This window comes from Psammomys obesus, unplaced genomic scaffold, assembly GCF_907164565.1.
Source record: "Psammomys obesus unplaced genomic scaffold, mPsaObe1.curated_primary_1811, whole genome shotgun sequence".
NCBI classification, from domain to species: Eukaryota; Metazoa; Chordata; class Mammalia; order Rodentia; family Muridae; genus Psammomys; species Psammomys obesus.
The window spans coordinates 1,545,379-1,568,921 of NW_026591643.1; the positions used below are offsets into that span (position 1 = coordinate 1,545,379).

Genomic DNA, 23,543 nt, shown 5'->3' on the forward strand with positions numbered 1-23,543 from the left:
AACCCTGTAGTTATCAGATCATGTAGCGCAAAGGTGATTTTCAGGGTATTAAGCCTACGCCTTTTAATTCATCCCGTGGGCTATTGAGAAACATACTAAAAATGCCCCACAGAGCCACGGAATACTACAGACCAGTGTGTCATGCTTGTGTCATGCTGTCCTCCCTCCTCTGCCTCACAGACGCAGTGCTGAAGCTCACTGGACAGGTGTAGTCTCAGCTGCCTGCTCCTTCAGTTCCTCACGCTGAGGGCTGAGGAGATGGCTCAGTGGGCACAGTCCTCAGAACAGAAGAAGCACATGGATCCCTCATCCCCAGAGCCCGAGTGAGAGCTGGGCGTGCAGGGTGCCCAGCATACATGGCAGCAACAACAAAGAGACGCTGCCATCTCTGACCTCTACATATGCAGCATGGCATGCCTGTGCCCACATTCACACCTACGAACATGGACAAGCACACACGTGTATACAATACTCACAAAGGTTTGTGAAAGAGGAGATCCTTGGCCTCTTTCTGCCTCTTCTCGTAAACTCAAAATCTCCCCTTTATGCCGTAACTACCTAACTTTGAAGAGTCACATACAAATCTAGGTCTGAATTTCCTGTTTCTATACTGACATCAAAATCTTATCTTTCTAGTTGCCTGCTGTGTCTTAAAAGACAAAATTTCTCAGTCAGCTCCCTTGCCTTCGTCTTCAAGTTAGGGTGCTAGTTTGTTGAGGAGAACAAATTCTGTACTGCAGATGCAAACAACAAAACAACCAAACCAGAACAGCAGTGAGCCTTTCTGCCCCTTCCTCACAGCCAAGGCCCCTTTTATTCCACCCCGAGTTTCAGTCAGTCCAGGCGCATGGTGTAGTGCCCAGCATGCACAAAGCTCTAGGCTCAGCACCACAGAAAGCAGATGCAGGGCCACCTGGTAATCCCAGGTGGAAGGAGGAGGATGAGTTCAAGGTCATCCTCTACTCCATGGCGGGTCAGGCCAGCCTGGACTACAGAACCACCACAGTAGGCAAGAGTGCCAAAAGTCTGGATTCTGGATGCCTGTCAGTGACTGCCTCTTCTCTATAAAGTGGCTGTTTATTTTCTCCTCTGAAATAAGAGTCCCATCTCATTGCCCAGGTAGTTCTGAACTTGTGTGTTCAAGTACTTTCCCATCTCAGCCTCTCAAGTTGCTTAGAATTGTAGGTATTACAGCTACAGGTGCCTGTCTTCTGAGAAACTGGAGAGGCTGAATGACGTAACATACGGAGAGCAGCTCCCATAAACTTAAATATTAGTAATTAATTTTAGCATTGACAGCAACTAACAGTATTGTCAAATTATCCTTTGATAATGCAATGGGGGGAAAAAATCAAGAAACCTAAAAACACAGAAACAGGCAGATCCCTGGACTGCTGGCCAAAAAACCATAGAAGAATCTGTGAGCTCCAGGCTCAACAAGACCCAATCCAAAATTGGGAAGTGACTGAGAAAGACACTCACTGTTGAGCTCTGTCTTGACAAGCGCCTGCAAAACACACAGACATGCCCATGACACACACACACGTGTGCACGCACACACCAAAACAACCAACAAAAAACACACAGTGACTTTATGAACTCCAGGAAAGCATGAGCTAAAGACTGCCTCAAAAACAAAACCCCAGAAAACTGACTATATTGGAGCCCCTGAAAGTATATTTCGGTTGGTTTTAACCTCCACAGGGTGCCTCCCAGGAAGCAGTGTCCCGGGTGCTTTGGCTGGTGTGGCGGAAGCACAGATAGGAAGGGAAGGCACCCTTTGCTCCCCGGCCTTCCCTCCTGCCATTGCCGCCTCCTTCCCTGCTACCAGAACCAGTTTCTAAGCTTCACTGTGACCTGGGGCCAACACTCTACGGCCCTTTCATGCTTCTGGAAGAAAGTCTACCTCATGGTTTCTTATCACAGCACTACAAAAGTAACCAAGAAGATGGCTAAACGAGGAACAACAGTATTATTAGTCCCTTCCCAAGTAAAACCTGCAAAGCATACACACGCCTTGTTCTTACCTTGTTCTTTTCGTCTTGAATAATTTCTAGCAGCTGGTTTGCATGCCCATCTTCAATACATCTTTGGCCTGCCAGCTGAAAGAGGCCAAAATCTTCTTCTTTGAAATCATGCTCTTCTAGGATTTGCTGTAAACAAGCCAAAACACTTATAGATGTAAATATAAATTCAATATAAATGACTTCCTGATTTTATCTCTCTAGGAAAAAAGGGAAATATTAAATTCTAGAGAAAGTGGACATGATATATAAATGAAAATTAGAATTATCCTAATAAATATTTTACTGATTGGCTTTACTCATTTTGACTTTTGAGACAGGCTTTCATGACGACACTCACGCCGACCTGGAAACTTGAGATCCTCTTGTCCCAGCCTCTGGCTATAAGCATGAGTCAGTGTGGCTCAGTGAATGATCTTGAGCCTACTGCACCAGAGAAACTTGGGAAAATAATCATAGCTTTCATATGAAAGGCCACTGGAGCTAGGGAAATGGCTTAGCAGATAAGAGCAAATACTGCTCTTTTAGAGGATCTGAGTTCAATTCCCAACACCCAGGTCAGGTGGATAGCTCACAACCACCTATAACCCCAGCTCCAGGAGGACTCAACACCTCTGCCTTCACAGCTAAAAAGAAAACGTGTTTAAATACAGAACTTATTAAGATTTATTTTATATGTATGAAGGTTTACTTACACGTATGGGTGTTGAGAAATGAACCAAGCAGGTCCTCTGCAAGAATAACAAGTGCTCTCTACCACAGAGCCATCTCTCTAGCCCCCTCTCCCACCCCTTTTTTGAGACAGGGTCTCTCTACACAGCCCTGGCTGTCCTGGAAATCACTGTGTACACCAGGCCAGCCTCAAACTCAGAACACCCCCTGCTTTTGCCTCCAAGTACTGGGATTAAAGGCCATAAATCAAGAAGGGAATCCAATCTACTTTTCTGATTTTCTGCTATTTACTTACAAGTTAAAAGAAGGAGGAAAAGGAGGAATTAGATAAACTACATGAATGACCACGAAGTACAGATAACCTGTGCCCCCCCCCCATTTTAAAGTTTTCAGAGAGTGACTTACACATCTTTTTATTATGCACTGAAGTTCCTCGGCAGCCATTCCTAAGGACTTTCCCTAGTTTTGATGCTGAAATGAATAGAAAACAGTTGTGTGACATTATATAAATTGTTTCATAAACTGTTTCATTCTGAATTAGAAAGCACAATGTAAATTTTTGTAGCTTAATTGCTATTATTGAATGTTAGTGTGCAATATATTCTCTTAAAGCGTTTTTTTTAAAGCCTTACTGTTTCGCCTAAAGAGCATAATTTCAAAAAAATGACGAGTGAAAAAAGAAAAAGAACCCTAGAGAGAACTCCTAAAACTCCTCAAAGAGCCTTTTTTCAGAAGGAGAAAGTAATCCTTTCATGAAAGAAACAACAACAACAACAAAATCCAAACCGTGGACCTGGAATGAGAATTCTAATCATTAGGGAAATTTTTTAATGGCCCACTGACAAAAACTGGAATTCAACACAATTAAGTCACCTAAGGAAACTGAAGATTCGGACGCCCTGCGCCCCGTTCTCCACAGGACCTGCCCTCCCCAAAGTCACCAGTCCTCGGCATTGAGCTCACCGAACCTCACCGAGACAGGCCGGCCGTGGTCCTGGCCTCGCAGGCGCGCACAGGAAAATCACACCCTACCGCGCCCATGGTTAGCCATGTCTCCCGGCCTCCCTGTTCCTGCTGCGCACAGCGCCCAGGCTCCAGCACCTCGAGGGGCCTAGCAGGCGAGCCGCGCGCGGCCCCGGTCATGTGCGGCGAGCCCGGTCCACCCCGACCCGGCACAGCCACCTACCCGCCCGACCGCGCGCCTCCTCCTCCGCCGACGCCGACGCCGCCGCCGCCACGGCCAGCGCAGGCCGCACTCCTGACCCCGCCCCCAGCCTGGACCCGCCTCCCCCGGCTTCCGCCCCGCCCTCCCGAGGCCCGCCCCGCCCCCTCCGGCGCCTGCTCCGCCCTCCCGAGGCCCGCCCCGCCCCCTCCGGCTTCCGCCCCGCCCTCCCGAGGCCCGCCCCGCCCCCTCCGGCGCCCGCCCCGCCCTCCCGAGGCCCGCCCCGCCCCCTCCGGCGCCCGCCCCGCCCTCCCGAGGCCCGCCCACAGCCCGGTCCGGGCGACGTGTGGGGAGGCCGAGCCTCGCGGCGCTGCGCACACCCTTCCCTCGCTTCTGACGGCGTTTCCCATGGCTGACTCCGTGCTTCCTTGCTCTTTGGGCCCAAGTGCCCTGGCTTCCAGTACCTACCGAGACGCTGCAGGTACCAGCGAGAGCCCCTACCCCGGGGTGGGCCGAGAGCTTGGTTGGAGCACTGCGCACGCGCGGGGCGCTTCCCGAGGCTGCGCCGGGGAAACGGGGCTCCGCGCGGCCAAGGCCCGGCGCGCCCCTCCGCTGCGCCGCTGCCTTCGGGAAGATTCCCCCACTCTTAGGTGTTTCGGGGGCTCCGCCGGCCTCGCTGTGCTGGGACCCCGGTGTCGGTCACTGCCGTGAGCCTCGGTCTGCACTTCCCGCGCTGCCTTGAGCCGGTCTCCGGGTTCGGGAGCCGGAGAAATGTCTATCCAGTCTAGAGGGCTTTCAGAAGCACTTGATTAAGGCACATACGATATATGAGAAGGGCCGATCCCCAACTTTGTGGTCAAGAAAAGTTGAAGTGGAATTCCTTTCCAGAAGCAATGGAATGCCCCACCTGTTTAGCACCGTCCCCCTTTGGAGTTGGAAATGAAGTGTGTGAGAGAAAAGGAAAAGATGTCTACAGTGTGCTGTTTGGGGTTATTTGGGCCGGACTCTGCTACATCAGATGTTTGCGTTTGACTCTCTTCTCTTCAACTGCAGGTACCAAACAGACAAGGGCCCTGAAACGAGGAGGCGCGTCCAGAAGGTATCCTTCCACTGTCCTCGTGTATTGTAACTGAGTCAACTTTTTGTTCTCCATGTTCTGTTTTCTGGTTTTGGGATCTGAGGATAAACTCACACATACCAGGCAAGCACGGTATATTGCGCTGTAGTCCCAGCCCCATGCTATGAAAACAAGGACAGACAATACTTACAAGGAGACATAGGAAGCACTTTCGGGTCTCACTTAAGACTGTCACACCCTCCAGCTTTAAGAAAACCAGACTGGCCCGGCCTTGTAGCGCAGCCCTTTAATGCCAGCACCTGGGAGGCAGAGGCAGGTGGATCCTTGAGTTGGAGGCCAGCCTGTCTACAGAGTGAGATCCAGGACAGCCAGGGCTACACAGAGAAACCCTGTCTGTGAAAAGAAAGAAAGAAAGCAAACTGGAGGCTCACACTGTGGGAACATCATTCTCAATTAACCAAGCATTCTGTCTCTGCAGGCACACTTACTGTGGCATGCGCCACACTCACTGAAACATTGTCTGGTTACTATTCCAAGGGACCTTTCTTAGCAACACAAAGTGTGAGTTTAAACACAAACAGAAATCATCCTTTACTGTTTGGACCTTCGCAAAAGTCAGTCTCTTGTCACAGAAGCTTTCCAGGGCAGGGGTCACCTGAAGAGATTAAAAGCAGCTGTGACTCATCACTTCAGGATTCATTGATTTTTTTTTTTTTTTCTTTCAAGACAGTTTCCAAATACAGGATAGTCTGTATTTGACTTAGGACCTTAAAATGTGTTGTTGAACAAATAGTTTTTGCTCATTGGAACTGAGAAGTACCAGTGAGCAAAACTAACACAGTTGAATACATACATTGCAGGAAGTGCTGTAAGTAAAAAGACTGGAGTTGTTAGAAGGAGTTAATAACTTAGATAGGGTTGTCAGGGAGGTGACATGGAGCTTTTCAAGGCAGAGCTCCTCTAAAGAAGCCATAAGTCACAGTGGCGCACACCCTCAATCCCAGCACCAAGAGGCCGAGGCAGGTGCCATACGCCACTGTCCTGCTTGGTTCCCATTACTGGAGTGAAACACCATGACCAGAGCAACTTGGGGCAGAAAAGCTTTATTTGGTGCATACTTCCACAGCACTGTTCATTGCTGAAGGAAGTCAGGACAGGGACACCGAGGCAGGAGCTAATGCAGAGACCCAGGCAGGAATGCAGCTCTGGCTTGCTCCCCATGTCTCGCCCAGCCTGCACAGTACCCAGACCCGCAAGCCCTGGGATAACAGCACCCACAGTGGGCCGGGCCTGCCCCCATCAGGCATTAGTTATGAAGATGTCTTAGAGGCTTGCCTGCAGCTTGAAATGCAGAAATTTTTGTAAGGTTCCCTCCTTTCCAGTGAATTTCACTTGTGAGAAGTTGACATAAAACTGCCAGAACAACTGTATTGATGGTCATCATTTGTAACAGGAACAGTACTGAGAGAACATAGTAAGCAGCTGTAGTTTTCTGTCAGGAACAGAATGGCTCAGGTCAGTGTGGCTGGTAATTTGAGCCTACAAGTTGTATGTTAATCTTAGTTTATGACATGACTTTTACTGATGGGTACAGATGAGAAAAGTAATTTTTCATGGGCTGGAGAGATGGCTCAGAGGTTAAGAGCACTGGCTGCTCTTCCAGAGGTCCTGAGTTGAATGTCCAGGGACCACATGCTGGCGCACAACCATCTATAATGAGATGTGGTGCCCTCTTCTGGTGGCAGGTGTACATGCAGATAGAGCATTGTATACATAGTAAATATATAATTTTTCATGAAGCTTTTAATATAAAGAACTATAATCTGTCTTCATACCTTTTATATTTCTTTGACATGAAAGTGGTCTTTATGGAGTTAGTGATTTTTAGTTCCGTGGTAGAGTGCTTGTTTAGCATGTCCAGGGCCCTGAGTTCTCTCCCCAGTACCTCAAATAACAACAAAATGGTCTTGATGAAATGGTGGGGTAAGAATAGGTGTTTAATTGCAAAATTCTCATTTTAATTATGTGTTTTGCAAAATGAATTGCCGGGAAAACTGTACCAGACTTCCAAGTTATTGGGGTTAGAGGAGTCCCGTGCTGCTCTAGGCAAAGAACTGGAGTCTAGTCTTGAAAGTTAATGAAGGTGTGAAGAACAGAATGGTGTAGGTTCCGGGTGTGAGGGAAGGGTAAGACGGGTGACCAAGAGGTAGTCCCGGGGGTTCCAGCACAGAGCAGAGCGGGTGAGTCCCCGTGACAGCATGCCCTGAGCGCCACAGCAGCCGCTCTCCACTGCCAATCTGCTCCGTTTACTCGACCTCCAATGGGACCAGGGCCTGCTGTCCTAAAACCTCTCCCCGCTCTGCTGTGCAGCTGGGCGGCGCTGCTCGCAGAGGGCTGGCAGGGTCCCACCTGGGACCACCTGCCACATATCAGTGTACTTACTTACCAACCTTTGTAATAAAGGTAAGTACCTGCTGGGGTTTTCCCAGGCAGGACTGATCTACTGAGCTGAGCGCCCAAGCTTTAACTCTTGACAGAGGTTGTGTGTGAGAAAAACAGAAGTCACCTTTTCACTCTTCAGTCTGTTGATTTACATAGTAGAGAAAAAAAAAAGCCTTTTTTTTTTCTTTTTTTTTTTTTTTTTTTGAGAATATACTGCAAAACTATAAAGCAAAGGAAGTACATTCAGTTGTTTAAGATGCAGGTTCTTAGGGTGTGGTCCACCCTGGGCCTTGAACTCTGACTCTTCCCACTCTTCCCTAGTGCTGTGATGGAGACATATCCCACCACGCCCTGTTCAGCCCACCTTTTTTTGTAGGACATCTGTGCCTTGTGCTCTGAGCCTGGAAGTAGACTGTATGGTCAGCACCCACATTCACATGGGAAGGAGGAGTTTAGTGGCAGGGTTAAAAACTAAATTTTACTGGCAAAGTAATAGGTTAGTGTTGGCGTTTAGAGCGTGAAGTGGTGGAAGTGGAGAAGTCTGTAACTGCTCTGACTTTCTCTGAAATTCCAGGCAAGCGGAACTGGAAGCAGCTGCGCGCAGGAAGGCAGAGTTTGAAAGGAAGGCTGTGCGCATCGTTGAACAGCTATTGGAAGAGAATATCACAGAAGAATTCCTGAAGGAGTGTGTATGTATTAAGTTGTGCCAGATTAAAATACAACGTCTGTATTTAAAGACTTATGTGTATGAGTGCTGGACTGGAGTTTTGTGGGTGAGCTTCACACAAGCTAGAGTCATCAGAGGAAGGAGCCTCAGCTGAGGAAAGGCCTCCATGAGATCCAGCTGGAAGGCATTTTCTCAATTAGTATTGATGGGGAGGGCCCAGCCCACTGTGGGTGGAGCCATCCCTGGGCTGGTGTCCTGGTTCTATAAGAAAGCAGCTGAGCAAGCCAGTGAGCAGTACCCTCCGTGGCCTCTGCCTCAGCTCCTGCTGCCGTGCTCCTCCCCTTGTGAGTTCCTGTCCTGACTTGCTTTGGTGATGAAGTGATAAGAAGTGCAAGCAGAATAAACCCTTATTTTCCTAATTTGCTTTTTGGTCACCTGTTTGCTTACAGCAGTGGTGACCCTAAAACAAGTTGGTACCCCCATAGTGGGGTACTGCTGTGACAGACATAGCCATTTTGGGGGAGGCTTGCGGAAGGACTTTGGAACTCTGGGTAGAAGAGTCATTGAGAGCTCAGTGGGGTGTTGTGTGGGAGCTTGGAAGGTTTTTGGGAGCAGTGCAGGGGATGGAGGCCTGGCTTGTGGAGGACCACAGGGAGGTTTAGGACTCTGTCAGGGCTGGGACCCATGTGTCCCTCCATCGCATATCCCAGACACAGCAGCAGGCCCCTACCCTTGAGCCACCTCGCCACACGCTGCTGTGTGCCCCACAGTTCCTGGCATGCTGTCCTTGTGCTCCTAGGGTGCTCATGTATGGGGAATGCCTCTCTCTGTCACAGGGGGCGCTCATCACGCCAGCCCACTACAGCGACGTGGTGGAGGAGCGAGCCATCATCAGACTCTGTGGCTATCCGCTGTGCCCAAAGAAGCTAGGCGCTGTAAGTTCTTCTTTAAAAAAGTGTGTTGATCGATTTTTACAAAACATGTTGTAGAGGAGGAAGCAAAGCCTGAGGTCATGAACTGGGAATACTTGGGTTGCCAAAAGTATTAACAGATGACTTGATTGTATCTGGCAGAAAGCCTTCCTTCCTTACTGAAATTTTTTGTAAATTATGCTTTCTTTTTCTTCAGATACCGAAACAGAAATACAAAATTTCTACTAAAACCAATAAAGTCTATGATATTACTGAAAGAAAGGTAAGTTCCAAAGCTATCTAATACGGCAGTTGATTTTTAAGTGACGTTAACTAGAACTTTTAAGTTTTACTTTAAAAAATAGCCAGATTGCCTCTAGTAAAAGCTCAGGTGCTGAGAAAGTCCCTTGCTGGAGCTTTACTAAGACTTGAAGTAGCCAGGGGTGGTGCACACCTGTGATCCCAGCACTCGGGAGGCGGAGGCAGGTGGATCTCTCTGAATTTGAGACCAGCCTGGTCCACAAATCGAGGCCAGGACAGCCAAGGTGACACAGAGAAACCCTGTCTCAAAACAACAGCAGCAGCAGAGACTTGAAGCTTGGCCTGGTGGAGCAGGAGAATCAGGAGCGCCAAGTCATTGTCAGCCATGCAGCAAGTCTGAAGCTTCTCTGGGCTACCTCTCCTCCCGCAAAAAGATCAAAAAGTTTACAAATGTGAAGTTCGTGTTGGTATAAATACAGGGAAGGAAACCATGGTAAGAAAAGTGAGCCAGGAGCAGGCTGAGCACATCTATGAACTCTGGATTTTTGGCAACAGGCGTGTGGGTGAGGGAGGAAGGACAGGTTTTCAGTGGCGGGAGGTGGCAAGTCATTGTCCAGACGGGGGACATGAGACCTGACTTAACCCAGTCAGAGCAGTCAAGCAGGCGGATGAAGACTTATGCAGAGAAAGCACATCTCTCCCACAACTGTATGGGCAGATAATTAGACCATATATGAAAAGTTGATAAACTTTCCTGTATTAAAGTTTAGAACTTTTGTTTATTAGCAAACGAGAAAAGTGTGAAGGTATATTTTCTACAAGTGCATAGCTAGAATGCGCAGTGTAAGAAAAAGGAAGCATATTTCATATATGAATGCAAATGGTTAATGAACATATGGAAACATGATGGGTCTCTTTAGTAATGCATAAAAAGCCATTCTAAACACAGTTGGTTGTACAACCCACAAAGGAGCTGATGGGAGTAAAGGCTGTTAAAGCCATTTTGAGAACCTATTTTGGAATCTGAGTTTTGCACCATGAAGTGGGGAAGGCTGAGCTCAGGTCCTCTCACACACCCAGAAATGTCTCACAGTCTTTGTGACCAAGCCTTTTCATTCTTATATGCCTGGAAATTGCTGGGCCACGTGTACCATATATGTGTAGAAATATTTGTAGCCGTAGAATATGAACAACATATAGACTATAGTGGAATAGTACAGTGACGTTAAAAAGAAGGGAAGTGGCATAGGAACTTGGAAGATGTTTTGAAGTGGAATAAAGCAACACAATATGATATTTATAGTAGAATGGTGCTTGTCAAGAAAGTTAAGAATAAAAAGTTATTATTTCATGGGTATAGAGTTTCAGTTTTGTATGCTGAGAAGAATTCCAAAGGCAAATGCTCAAGAGAGTTGTGCAACAGTGTGAGCTCGCTGCCCCTGAACTGTGCACCAAAAGGTGGCGATGAGGCTGGGACTGTGGCATTGCCTGCAGGGCCCAAAACCTAGGAGGCGGAGGCAAGAGAACTGAGGGGTGGAAGCCAGCTAGGCTACACAGCAAAATTTATCTCAAAAAAAAAAAAGATAGCAAATCTTATATATGTATTTTAAAAAGTGAACCAAAGATGCTCAGGAATTTAATTCTGTGTGTTGGTAACTCCAGCACTGGGAATTGGAGACAGGCAGATCTTTGTGGCTCCCTAGCCAGTCAGCCAAGCCAAAAGCAGCAGCCTCAAAATTCAGTGAGAGACCCTGTCTCAAAAAATAAGGTGATAAGGGACTGAGGAGTGCACCACTGTCAGCCTCTTGCCTGCACGTCAGGCCTGTGCACACACACAGACACATAGATACTACTCCTGTGCCTGTGCGCACACACATACAAAACAAGAAAAATTAGTGACCCAGGTACATACCTGAAATTCTAGGACTCAAAAGGCAGAGGTAAGAGGGTCAGAAGCTCAGAAGCGTCCTCAGCCATTTAGACTTGTGAGGTCAGCTTGCACTATGTGAAGCCCTGCCTCAAAAAACCAGAAAGGGCCAATGAGGCGACTCGGTGGGTGTAAGGGTGCTCACTACCCAGTGGAAAGGGGCACACAGGAGCCATCGAAGGTCGTGTCCTTTACTCTTGGACTTATGTGGTAGAAGCCGTTGGGGTTGGGGTTTTTGTTTGCTTTTGGTTTTTTTAAGACAGGGTTTCTCTGTGTAGCCCTGGCTATCCTGGAACTCCCTCTGTAGAGCAGGCTTCGAACTCAAAGATCCACCTGCCTCTGCCACTGCTTCCCTAGTGATGGGATTGAAGGCATGGCCACCACCACCTGGCTTTGTTTTATTGTTTAATCAACACATTCATGTTCTCTGTGTGTAGGTTATGTTTCAAAATAGAAAAATAATGAACTAATTTAAAATTTTTCTTTTCAGTCTTTCTGCAGCAATTTTTGTTACAGAGCATCTAAATATTTTGAAACACAGATTCCCAAAACTCCAGTATGGGTTCGAGAGGAAGAAAGGTAATTAAATCTTTATCCTGTTTATTCCAGTGGTGACTGTTCTGGTTTTGACACAGGCTGACAGTGGGTGTAGTTTTCTGTAGACTGTCACCGTTTTACAAACTCCTTAGCTCTAGGGAAATACTTATATCTTAAGCATAGTTATTAAGGATTTTTAAGTGAAAAATCTTACTTGCAAATACTTTCTCTCTAGTGTTGGAGTTTTAATCACAAAGCTGGAACTTTCATTTTGGCCCTTGCTTTGCCAAGAGAGTCTAAATCCTACTAATATGAGCACCCTGGTTTAAAGTATTAACTTTCTTCAGAATACTAGCCCTTGGGAATCTGGCCAAACTCACTGTGATGTCAGGCTTCATTACAATAACTGCAGTACCCTGAGTTTAAAGAATGCCGATAAAAAGTCTGTGGTCATGGCAGGGCTTTTGCCCAGGAAATAATTACATACTTGCAGTATTGTGCTGATGCAGAACTTGAAGAAATTTATTAATACTGTGAATGAGTGTCAGAGTGTAGCAAAAGCAACAGTTAAACTGGACTGTCGAGACTGCAGACAAAGGCTTAATGAGATCAGTGTCTTCTTGAATGGTGACTGAAGACACAGGGCCCTGTTATCTGGGGTCAGACAGTGCCAATGGCCGCTAATTAAATACAGTGACTTAGGTGTGAAGAGATGCAGTTGGCTGAAAACAGGCAAACCCTGGAGTCCACACCTGAAGAAGGAGGCAGGACACCACAATCCCACCAGCTCACCGTGTATGCACCTGGCAAGGCACATGCAGGCACATGTATGTTAGTGTCACCACATATGTACCTGGCAAGACACATGCATATTCATGTACACATAAATCTCAACCTGTGAGTTTAATAGTAATTGAGATAACAGAATAAATTTGTGAAGAAACAATATTTCCTAACTTGACGGAGTAGGTGTCAGATCAACGTTAGGACGTTACGTGATGACTAACTATAAACAGGAGAGGAAACTGCCGACTTTAGGATGCAGTATCCCACGTTGGCTCGCTGTGGTTGTCAACATTGACTGCAATCTGAAAATGGTAGAAGATTGCAGAAGTACTTCATAAGTTCTAAATTATAAACCATTACTACTACAATAAACATTGCACACCGTGTAGCTGCTCCTCGCTCGGGGCATGACTCACCCCTTTTCCAGTGTGATCACACTTCACATGTTCACCTGTCGTCATGACTAGCTACATAGGAAAAGAGCAAAGCCTGTGTAAGGTTTGGTACCGCTCATGGTTTTAGGCGAGAGCTTGGAGTCTTGGGTATGGCTCTTGTGGAGCAGAGGGCACTACGGTATAGCATGGAGAAACAAGTAGGGTAAGAAGAGCCAGGTTCACGTCCTGGGACCTATCGGGTTTGGTTTACAGTGTTGGGGATTGAACCTGGGGCTTTTTCCATGCTAGTCAAATACACCTGGTGCACACTTCTTTTGAGCAGAACTTGGTCAGCATTGGTCTACGTAATGAATTAAAAGAGAATCACAAAAGCGTAAAGGACCATGGAGTCAGTCCCGTCCCTTTGCTAAGCAGCCTTTCAAAAGTGGAGCAGATTTCGTAAGCTAAGGAAAGGCTCTAAACGAGCCCGGATTACTCACTGTACTCAGCGTTATTAATGGAAATTAGTGAAGGGCCAGTGCAAGCGTAAATCTTGCCAATGCACACCGTCCAACCAGAGCATTTACCGTGTCTAACTTGGGTGGTTTTACAACCTGTCACATCGGTCTGGATGCACCCTGGGCCGGTGGCTGTGCTGTTACTCATTGAATCCACTAGAGGTCACTGCTGTCACTGAGGCTGGGTTAACTGTGTCGCTTCCTTTTAGAATAGCAGTCCTTAGTTAATTTTAATACAGAGGTTTTTATTTTAAACCATAAGCATATATTGCATGACAGTGATGTAATATTCAACATAAAACACAAATTTAAATCCACTCAACTAAAAAAATACCTTATTGCAGTGAATTATAAACATTCTAATAAATCTTATAGACAAATATGTTCATATAACTTTAAAAACAGTCATTAAATGTCGAGTTATTTTCTGCCATAATATGACACACTGGTCACACGCCTTGTTTGTCATTGCTGTCTGAAGAGCACTGTTCTTTTCACTCTAGCTCAGAGTTTTAGCTGTTTTAGTATCAGAAAACATTTCCTTAGCCCTAGACCACAGTTCCTCATTTATAAAAGTTTGCATTTTTATTACACCAGTTCCAATTTTTGATCAGCGTGAGACCAGATAGACTTGAGCTGTCTTGCAGGCTCTGATTAAGAATTTAGACTAATTGAAATGCATTTGTTTATAAAGATGAAGGACTGAGTCAAAGTTTTAAATGAGAAGAAAAGCCACGGGTGTCTTATGGAGTGTTTGAACCCTAGACGTCATGATCCTTTAACCGATAGGAAACAGAACACTAAATTTGACCCAGCTATTACTACGATAGATTTATTTGTTAGATTATAAAATCCCCAAGTCTTGTAGTGTCATGTTTATAATTTTGTGTAGAGGAATTTTAATTCAGAACATGGCTGCTGTGGCAAGAGATCACATCCAGAGACCTTCTAGGTCTATGTGATCTGGCTGGAATACAAACAAACCTTTAATGCAGGAGTCAGAGAAGCAGATCTGAGTTCAAGGCCAGCCTGGTATAGAGCAAGTTTCAGGTAAAGAAAAGCTTAGGTCCAGGTGTGGTGGTACATGCCTTTAATCCCAGCACTCGAGAGACAGAGGCAGGCAGATCTCTGAGTTCTGGTAGTCAGTTCAGTGAGGCCAGTGAGTCGAGGCAGTACAGTGGGGTCAAGTTCGTGGCGGTTCAGTTTGTGGGATCCAAAAACAGTTTTTACTGAAAGAGTTTTACAGAGAGAGGTTGAAGAGAGAACAAGCTAGACACAGGTGAATTCAGAATGATCCAGAGAATGATTAGAACAGATTGCTAAAGTTAGTTTGAGGCCAAGCAGAGCTATTCAGTGAGAAACTGAGAGAAGCCAAATTGAATCAGTCAGCTAAGTTTGAGCCAGAACAGCTGTGTTGAACCAGCCAGCCCAGAGCTCAGAAAGAGCTAGAAAGGGTGAGCTTATTCAGCAGTAAGTCTCTGAGGCTGAAAACATTCTAGGCCTAGATTAGATTGTGTGGAAGCTAGACGCTTCCAGGACTAGGCTAGGTTAGCAGACTGAGGGAGTAGGCCTCAGTAGTTACTTGTACAACTCTGTGCCTCAGTTCAGTTTACTGTTTCTCTTACTGATGTATTAGAGTTGGGAAGAGTCATTAATAATAGTGAAAAAATATCTAAAATTAAAATACGTCCATAACTACTGGGGAACAGTGCTTCTCACAGAACGTCTCCTGATAGCCTGCCAGAGGCAACAGTGAGTTAGAGCTCTGGTTCAGAATGTGGCCACAAACAGACCACGCACAGCCCTGACGCCAAAACAGCGCAGTTCGTAGATAGTCTGTGGTTACATCCTAAGCCCTGTATGGTTTTATAAATGCAGCAGCTGACAGAGTTGGAAGACGGAAGTTTCTAGAATTACGTGCGAAATCTAAAAAGGAAGGACAAATGTTGAAAAGCATATTTTGTTTTGAGATAACAATTTTGGGTGAATGGTTAATGCTGACAGCTAAGTATGTCATGTGGCCTAGAGTTGGGGATTTTTACACATCAGCTCTCAGCAGCACACATGCACAATCTTGGGCGGAAGCAGCTAAGTCTGGGGGAGTGAGGACCTCAGTGTGTCCACGGACACTTGAGTCCTACCTCGGGAGCACTGTGGGCCTCCAGCCACATATGCACACGTATATGAGCATATCTGCATGATGTTTGGAGTGTAGATTATTCCAGTCATAGATTCACTTTGCTAAAATTAGAGTTAAGCCTCTAGAGCCAGGTGCCGGAGCATACACCTGTGATGCCAGCATTGAAGGGTTAGGCAGGAAGATAAGACACTGAGCATTCTCCACCACATTGTGTGTGAGGTTATATCATGTCTCTAAAAACCAAAATATAAAAATAATTACATTAGTCATCTATCTAATACTTGAAAATAAGATAAAGCACTTAAAACCATTTGACAGCATTCTATACGTAGGGTTTTTGCTAGTTTTGTGTTTTTTAATTGTGCTTCCAAAATTATCACCAGGGCAACATAAATCATGAAGAAGATACTTAGCATGGAAAGAAACAGCCATTTTAACACACACACACACACACACACGGATTTTAACTTTATGTAAGAAAGGATAGAATGGGCAGTGTATCCTGTTTGATTGTAAAACTGCACATAACAAAAGTAGATCTCTTGCCAGTTGTAGTTTAGGCACCATTTCTCATAGGTTAGGGACCAACAAAGGTATTAGTCACTCAAAATACCATCTGATAACAAGGATGACTGACTGCGTGTAAAGTCAGAGAGAATAGAAGAAAGAACAGCAAGAGCTGTAAAGTATGTTCAGTCCCTACAATAGGAACAAACCAAAAGTAATGTCCTCAGGGTTGGGTTTTTTGTTTTGTTCTTGTTTTATTTTTTATGGGTTTTTTCTTTTTTTTCTTTTTTGGAGGGGGTAATGTTTTTCTGACACCAGAGGCAACATCGGGTAGAAAGAGCTTAGAATTTGAAATGAGGCCTAAATTCTGGCCTTGACTTACATTTGGCTGTGGGATCTCAGGTCGGTCACTCCCAAAGCTTCACTTACCTGCAAAAACAGCTGGCAGTTGGAAGATTAGAGAAAATAGTATGTAAAGCACAGCAACAGTCTGTAGAGGTGATGGAATGCTAACCACAGCAGTTGTGGTAGCTGGACAGTGATGAGAATGTACCGAGCTGGACAGGAAAAGCTCTGTTAAATGGTAGCTTCCATGTTGTACACATCTGGCTGCGAGTCCATTGCTGATCTGCCTGGCATTGCTGGATGGATTCCATCTCTGAGCTGAATCCTTGGGCCCTTTACCACAATTTAAAAACCCTGTTGGTGCTTAGTTAGTGTTAACTGTCAGTTTAACAGACTCTAGACTCACCTGGGAGGGGCTTCTGGGCGTACCCTGGGTGGGGACCTGTCCCTGCTTGGGATCCCAGCCTGTGTGGATGGAGAAGGCCAGCGTGCAGCAGTGTGGCAGTCCTCTCTGCGTCCTGACTGGAGGCAGTGGCACCCTCAGTCTGCAGCTCTACCCTGTGCCTGCCCTACAGTGAAGTCTGGAACCATGAGCCAGAAGAAAGCCTTCCCCCCCCTTGCTCATTTCTCCAAGTGGCATGGAAGACACTGGAACCTGGGTAGCACATAGTTGGCACCTACTATGTGCTCATGTCCCTCCTGCCATCAGAAACTGTCAGGGACAGCAATGTGAGCCTGCAGTCCCTGCTGCTAAAGGCCGAGGCAGGAAGGTCAGTTGAGACGTGAGGTTGAAGACCAGCTTGATCTACATAGCGTGATCCTATTTCAAAGAAATGAACCCACAAAATGAAAGTCGAACTGGCTTAGTTGTATTGATGATGGAAAATGTTGAGTTTGGTTGTCCTTTCCTCAGCAGTGTGTGGGCCTCATTCTTACTTGGAACTGCAGTCAGGATCATAATGGTGGAGCTTCCCTCCCTCTGACCACAGCTGTCAGTCCGCCGTGCGACCTGCTTCTGACCCCCTGTCTTCCCCAGCTCTGAGTTTCTGGGCTGACAGACTCTTGGCATGCATGCTTTCTCAGGCCCACAGTCAGCATGTGATTCCTCCCAAGGTCCAGTCCTTTTCAGTTTGTGCTTTTTCCTGTACTTGCACTAATGGAGTACTGGTGGGACTATTCTTGGAATTATTAGTGTTGGAATGTTATTGAGAACGTTTTCAAGAGCGTTAACATTTTAGGTAGAGTATCCCTTAGTGTGACCACCTAGGTGGGCTCCATAGCTTATTTAGGGACGGGAACCTAGAGGTGTGGCAGTGTGCACAGCGACACTTGGCTTGTACACAGTGGTTGGGGTTGAAGTGCAGGGCTGGAGCCAGGCAAGCTGGTTCACATCTGTAATACTAGCATTTGAGAGGCTGAGGCAGGAGAATTATAAATTCAAGGCCAGCTGTACTTTGTAAGGGTTCCAGGCCAGCCTGAAATACAGTAAGACTCTCAAAAAAGACATACATAAGACAGACAGACATGTACATACATAAGTCTATGTATACATATGTATACATATATACATACGTAAATGTGTACATGCATATATTCATGCCCACATACACACATACAGAGATTCCCACCCACCAGGTTCAGTCTGGCACCAAAGCTTATGTCTTTAGTGTCCCTTTGGCCCTAATCACAACCATACCCGCATTCTCCTGCTTGTTTGTTATTGCCTGTTCATTCAGACTTTCTGCTCGATTTAAACATTGAACCCAACCCCCAGTGTTTCAACCCACAGCTGTGCCCACACACATGAGGACATTGGCATTGCTGCCAGCATTGGTTCTTCCTGTTCGCTTGTTTCTTTCTCCTTATTGCAAATAGAGTGCTCTGCTCTTTGTTACTGAGTGTTTCCTTCTCCTAGGCCTGCCTTTATGATTTAGTCCATTCTTATTTTTAGATTGATTCCTTTTACTCAGCTTTAAAAAGAAGTAAAAATAACAAATCATTAAGCTAACCACCACAGCAGTTAATGGTGATCTCAACAAGAGCCACCAAGTGCCAAGTGACGGGCATAGATTCCGGAGACAGAGGGTCACAACTGAGGACAGATAGGGAACTGAGGATGAGGGAGACCTTTTCTGTGTGTGGGTGTGTGGGTGTTCTGTCTGCATATGTGCCTGTGTGTCGTGTGCCATGTGCTGGGGGCATGCAGTGCCGTGAGTCCAGAAGATCTCACCAGAGACTGGAGTCACAGATGGCCGTGAGCCATCATGTTGGTGGTGGGAGTCAAAACCAGGTCCTCTCTCTGGAAAGGCAGCCAGGGCTCTTAACCTCAGAGCCATCTCTCCAACATGAGGCAAACTTTAAAGAAAGTTTGCAACAAAGGGGGTCAGTCGAGTGTTGATGGCAGATTTGTTTAACGGTTAAGAGAAGGCAGGTTTAAACATGATTGTCTGCTTTAAAAAGAATGTCAGGCTGCTGGGCGTGGGGCGCTCATCTGTGATCCCAGCACTCAGGAGGCAGAGGCAGTCAGATCTCTGCGCGTTCAAGGCCAACCTGGTCTACAGAGTGAGTCCAGAACAGCCAAGGCTACTCAGAGAAACCCTGCCTGGAAAAACCAAAACCAAACCAAAACAAAGCCATTGTACAACATAATTGCTGTCTCAGAAGTTAGGGTGACTAGATAAGAATTACAGTCTCTGCCCTGAGGAGCTGGGGGGTCAGTTAAGAACCCAACTCAAGACATATGTGAAGAAAAACATTTAGATAATAGCTCTAACAATAAACAAAATAACCTGATAACTGTATAAATTGGAGCTGACAGTGACCGGAATTTAGAGAAGAGAGTGATTTTCTTTTGCCCACATTGGTCAGAGGAGGCTGTACTGGGTACATGGAATTTGAAGTTAGTTCAGAGAATGAATAAATTTTAAGTAAAAAAAAACCCAAAATGCAGATGTTTGTGCGTGTGTTTACATATGTATTTGTCCTTTTTTCTTAAGGAAAAAAAAACCCCTTTATGTGAGTTACTCCTTTAATTGTATCTCCTGTGCAATGCAGTCATGGTAGGCTCTTGACCACGTCAGTTGCCTTCACTTTGCTCTTGCTGTGTTTGGTTCCAGGCCTCCTGACTTTGAGCTTCTGAAGAAAGGACAAAGGTTCGTTCAAATCTGTTTCGCTGACCTGAGTGGGCCAGGTGCCGTGAGTGCCTGGACTTCCTGTGCTAGTGTGCTACAGAGAGGCGTGTGACGTGTTTGACGCTTTCTTTTGTGAAGAGAAGATGGTTTATTTGACCTGTCTGATTTATTGTTCAGCTGCCCCACTGAGCAAGTCTAATTGAGCCTGTTGAGACAGACACACACACAGCCTGCACCTCAGACTGTGCCTTTGTTGGTGAGGTTCTGCCATTGCGTTTGGGGAGAGGGCTTTTTGCGCTTCTTTTACAGGTTTTTAAGATATTAACATGTTAAGTATTTGAAATATCTAAAGTATTATATGAAATGCAGGTTGAGGGGTTTTGGTTTTTCCCAGTCCCATCTCTTAGGTGTTGTTTGTTCATCGTGTTGTTTGCTCAACTACAGCCATCACTCAGAACAAATCCTTTCAACTCTCAGAGTAAATGTCCCTGGTTGCTAGTCAAGGCCCTAGTCACAGTGTGTTCAGCACAGTAAGAGAAACTTGTTTATTGATGGACGCCTTTGTGGCTTTAGCCTGGTACCAAATGTAATTGCCTTGAAACCTCAAGAGAAAGAATGAGGTATGAAAACTATGGAAGTTTCTGACTTTTCAGATTTACTTTCTTTTTTATAAGTGTATACTTAAGTGTTGCCTACTTGTATGTCTGTGCATTCCATGCTTGCCTGGCCCAGAGAAATCAGGATGGCCCTGGACCCCTGGAGCTAGAGTTATGGACAGTTGTGAGCCAGCTGGGTGCTGGGAGTTAAACCCAGCTCCTCTGAAAGAACAACTGGTCTTCCGCACTGAGGCTTCTTCTTTCCAGCCTGTATCTGACTTCTTAAAGTGAAACTTTCTTTTCTTGTCCAAAACTCATGTGCTTGGCAATGTAGGTTACATGATAGTTTTAAAAAGAAAGTATATGAGCCTAAAAAACTGAACTTTTGACCATTTTTCTGTATTCCCACTAGGACCTTGCTTTCACTCCTTTAGTTCTTCCCCACAGTACTTGTAGACCCAGACACGTTCTCCTCCGATACCAAAGCTCTCACGTGTGTGTTCGAGAGCAGCTGCTCACCCGTGCTTGCTTATCTCGTTGTGAGCTGGAGGAGCTCCTGTTTTGCCTTTACTCTTCAGAATTCTTAACTTTATTTAAATTGAGTCTAGAAATTGAAGAGTGCAGTCAGAGGACAGATGTTATTGTTTGCATCGTGAGTTTTTAGATTTAAATTTCTTCCGTTGAATGATGTTGAGGTGCCAACTTCATTTTCTGTTAAGATTTTTGTATTTTTTCATTACATAAAATTTTCTGTGTAATGGTCAAGCAGAACTAGAAAATAGTAACCTCTTTTTCAAGCAGAAATCACAATCATCCAATATCATAGAGTCCTTAAAATGTTCGTGTTTGCTTGATTGTGCTCTACGAACTGTAAGATGTTGGGAACACGCGAAGGAAAGCTGGGGGAAGAACGTCTCACCACAGAGAAACCAAAGCCCCCTGAAGCGTGTGCGAGCCGTCAGGACGGCTGTGTCTGAGGGACAGAATTAGCTTGGCCTTTGCGAATGTGCTGTGGGATGCTTTGTGCGCCTGTGATTGTCTCGATTGTGTCTCCTCGTGCAGTGGCCGCTCTGGAGAGGAAGTGCAGTTCTTCCGGGAGGCCGTGACGGCCGCTGACCTCGACGGCCCTGGGGCCTCTCCCTCCAGCGACGACGAGGAAGGCTTCGTGTCCTCTCTTCTGCCGGGCCCACGGAGGCCCGCGCCCCCTGCGGAAGCCGTGAGGGAGGAGGCTGCGGCCCACGCGGAGAGCACGGAAAGCGGCGCGGTGGGGGCTGCCGCCTCCGGGCCCGGAGGACCCGCGCTGGAGGGGCTGGCCGCGCGGCTGCGCGCCTGCCGCGTGGGCGCCGGGGAGGAAGCGGTGGCCGGGACTCCTCCACCCGGGCCTCTGGGCCCGAGCGCACACGAAGGTGGGCGCGGCGTGGCCGGAGTTACGCTTGTCGGCATAAGCCGGAGGAGCGCCGAGCTTTTCCTGAGCCGATTTGCCCGAGGTAACCGGGGCTCGGCGGGAGCACCCCCGGCCGGGGCCCAGGAGCGCCCTGAGGCTGCAAAGGCGAGCTTACTTCGCGTCCTGAAGGACACGCTGACCGAGTGGAAGACCGAGGAAACGCTGAGCTTTCTGCGCAGCCAGGACCGTGCTTCTGTGAGCCTGAGGCCTTCATCCACCTGCGGGCCTGATGGAGAGGCTGATGAAGCTAATGGGGATGATGAGGATGACCTAAGCCACTCCGGGCCTGCCCTGAGCCCGCCTCAGAGCAACCTGCATGAGACCCTCCCTGTCAGGGGCTCGCACACCGCTGTGCAGCCTCTGCCGAGCTACGAGAGCTTGAAAAAGGAGACGGAGCTGCTGAACCTGAGGGTGCGGGAATTCTACAGGGGACGCTATCTCCTCGGTGAAGATGCTGCCAAGGAGCAGGACCCGACAGAGGTGTGTCTTCCTGGTGAGCTCTTCAAGCTGCTTACGCTTGGAGCGCTCCGCAGGGCAAATCTGGGAGCGCGCTCTGTGCTTCGCCATGTGTCTGCAGTGGGATAGGTCGACCCTGAGGTGGTCAGGCAGTTTCTGGGTGATGTTTGCTTTGCATGTCCGCTTGAAATGTTACAGATACGGCAGGGAAGGCGGCTCATGGAGAAGGTGCTACCTAAATTTGAGGAGCTGAGTTCATACTCCTAGCTCTCAGAGAAGCCACGCACAACTCACCCCTGTGTTGGCCACTGCCAGGCCGGGCGGGCAGAGGCAGGAGGATTCCAGGAGCTCCCTGATCAGCAGTTTGGAGGAGTGTCTCCAAACTCAGTGAGAGACTATCTCTAAACACTAAGGTAGAGAACAGTGATAGCTGATGTCTGCATACACGTGTGGAAACAAACTCACAAGATGAAATGTAGTTTTAAAAAAGCTTACTGGGGAGTAGCAGATATAGAGACCCGAGCTTGGTCGCAGCCAGCTTCCTGGACTTCTTTACGGCTGATCTGTAAATGGACCGTGTGTAGCCTCCATCATCACGTCAGTGTGGGCTGCGTGGCCCGCTGGGCTGTAATGTCGCCTCATGTTCTGGGTTGGTTGAACTCTGGGAGTCGGATTTGGGGAGAAGCGTGGGAAGTTGTCTTGTTCTTGAGTTGTAAGTGGGCTGCCTTAGAGGAAAAGTGCGCTTGGAGATTTGGAGGGGAAAGTGGAGCTAAAAAATCTAGGTACTTCCTGGATCTTACAGAATATTTGCTTAGCCTCACTCCGTAGTTGAAGTCTCAGTATTGACGTTAGGCAGCATCCGGAAGAAACACTGGTCTCTCCCTGTGAGCTGCCACAGGCCCCACTCAACACTTGTTGCACTAACGCCGAAAGAAGGGGCCGTGCGTGTCGGAAGCCCCTGACTTGGTTTTAAGCCTCACACTGGCGTTTCGTAGCATGTGTAGAGACTGTAGACTGCTAACCCTGAACATCCGGACAGGAAGGGCGTCCTTACAAGGAAAGTCGAGCGTTGGTGCCCGTCCCTGACAGCACCTCTTTCCAGGATTACTGTCCCAGTGGAGGTTACTTCTGCCAGTTTGGGGCAGTCTGTGTTCTTGTTGTCCAGTTTGTTCCATAATACTGTCACCTGTGCTGTTGTGTGTTCCTGTAGTTCGTTCTTTCATACTGGGGATGTCCTATTGTATATGCACAATATCGGAGTCCCAGCTGTTTCCCAGGAGCCCTGCGCCTGCCTTTTGTGTGACTTTTCTGATGGCCAAAAGGTGTCTCTTCACCTTGCATAAGGACCAGCAATGAGGAAAGCCGCCTCACTTTGGAAGACTGGGTGTGCTAGGGTCACTAACGCGCTGGGCAGGCTGCATCCCTGGGAAGCCCCCAGCACTGGTGATGCTCACTAAGGCTGCTCCCAGCACCCCCAGCCTTCCCCTTACCCCATAGCACTGACTCCCCGTGAGCTGGGAGCAAGAAGGAAGTGGCAGCCACAGGTCTTTGTAGGCCTTCTGTGA

The 23,543-nt window shown here is 47.1% G+C and overlaps 2 protein-coding genes across 5 annotated transcripts in view; one reads left to right on the plus strand and one right to left on the minus strand.

The window, feature by feature from the left end:
* Positions 1-3,948, minus strand: part of Glmn (glomulin, FKBP associated protein) — a 28,776-nt gene extending 24,828 nt beyond the window's left edge. For 2 of the 3 annotated variants that reach the window (XM_055611581.1, XM_055611579.1), the window contains exons 1-3: positions 3,883-3,948; positions 3,102-3,167; positions 2,028-2,153 (exon numbers count right to left, since the gene is read on the minus strand). In XM_055611581.1, coding sequence (XP_055467556.1) covers positions 2,028-2,153; positions 3,102-3,140 — 165 coding nt within the window. In that variant the 5' untranslated portion in view covers positions 3,141-3,167; positions 3,883-3,948. Of the gene's footprint in view, positions 1-2,027; positions 2,154-3,101; positions 3,168-3,669; positions 3,855-3,882 lie in introns of those variants that run through there. The other variant, XM_055611580.1, reaches the window with a different exon arrangement.
* Positions 3,949-4,176: 228 nt separating this feature from the next.
* Positions 4,177-23,543, plus strand: part of Rpap2 (RNA polymerase II associated protein 2) — a 59,917-nt gene continuing 40,550 nt past the window's right edge. For both annotated transcript variants that reach the window (XM_055611722.1, XM_055611721.1), the window contains exons 1-8: positions 4,177-4,339; positions 4,912-4,957; positions 7,953-8,067; positions 8,882-8,980; positions 9,174-9,239; positions 11,635-11,723; positions 19,468-19,503; positions 21,141-22,002. In XM_055611722.1, the coding sequence (XP_055467697.1) occupies positions 4,267-4,339; positions 4,912-4,957; positions 7,953-8,067; positions 8,882-8,980; positions 9,174-9,239; positions 11,635-11,723; positions 19,468-19,503; positions 21,141-22,002 (1,386 nt within the window). In that variant the 5' untranslated portion in view covers positions 4,177-4,266. The remainder of the gene's footprint in view (positions 4,340-4,911; positions 4,958-7,952; positions 8,068-8,881; positions 8,981-9,173; positions 9,240-11,634; positions 11,724-19,467; positions 19,504-21,140; positions 22,003-23,543) is intronic.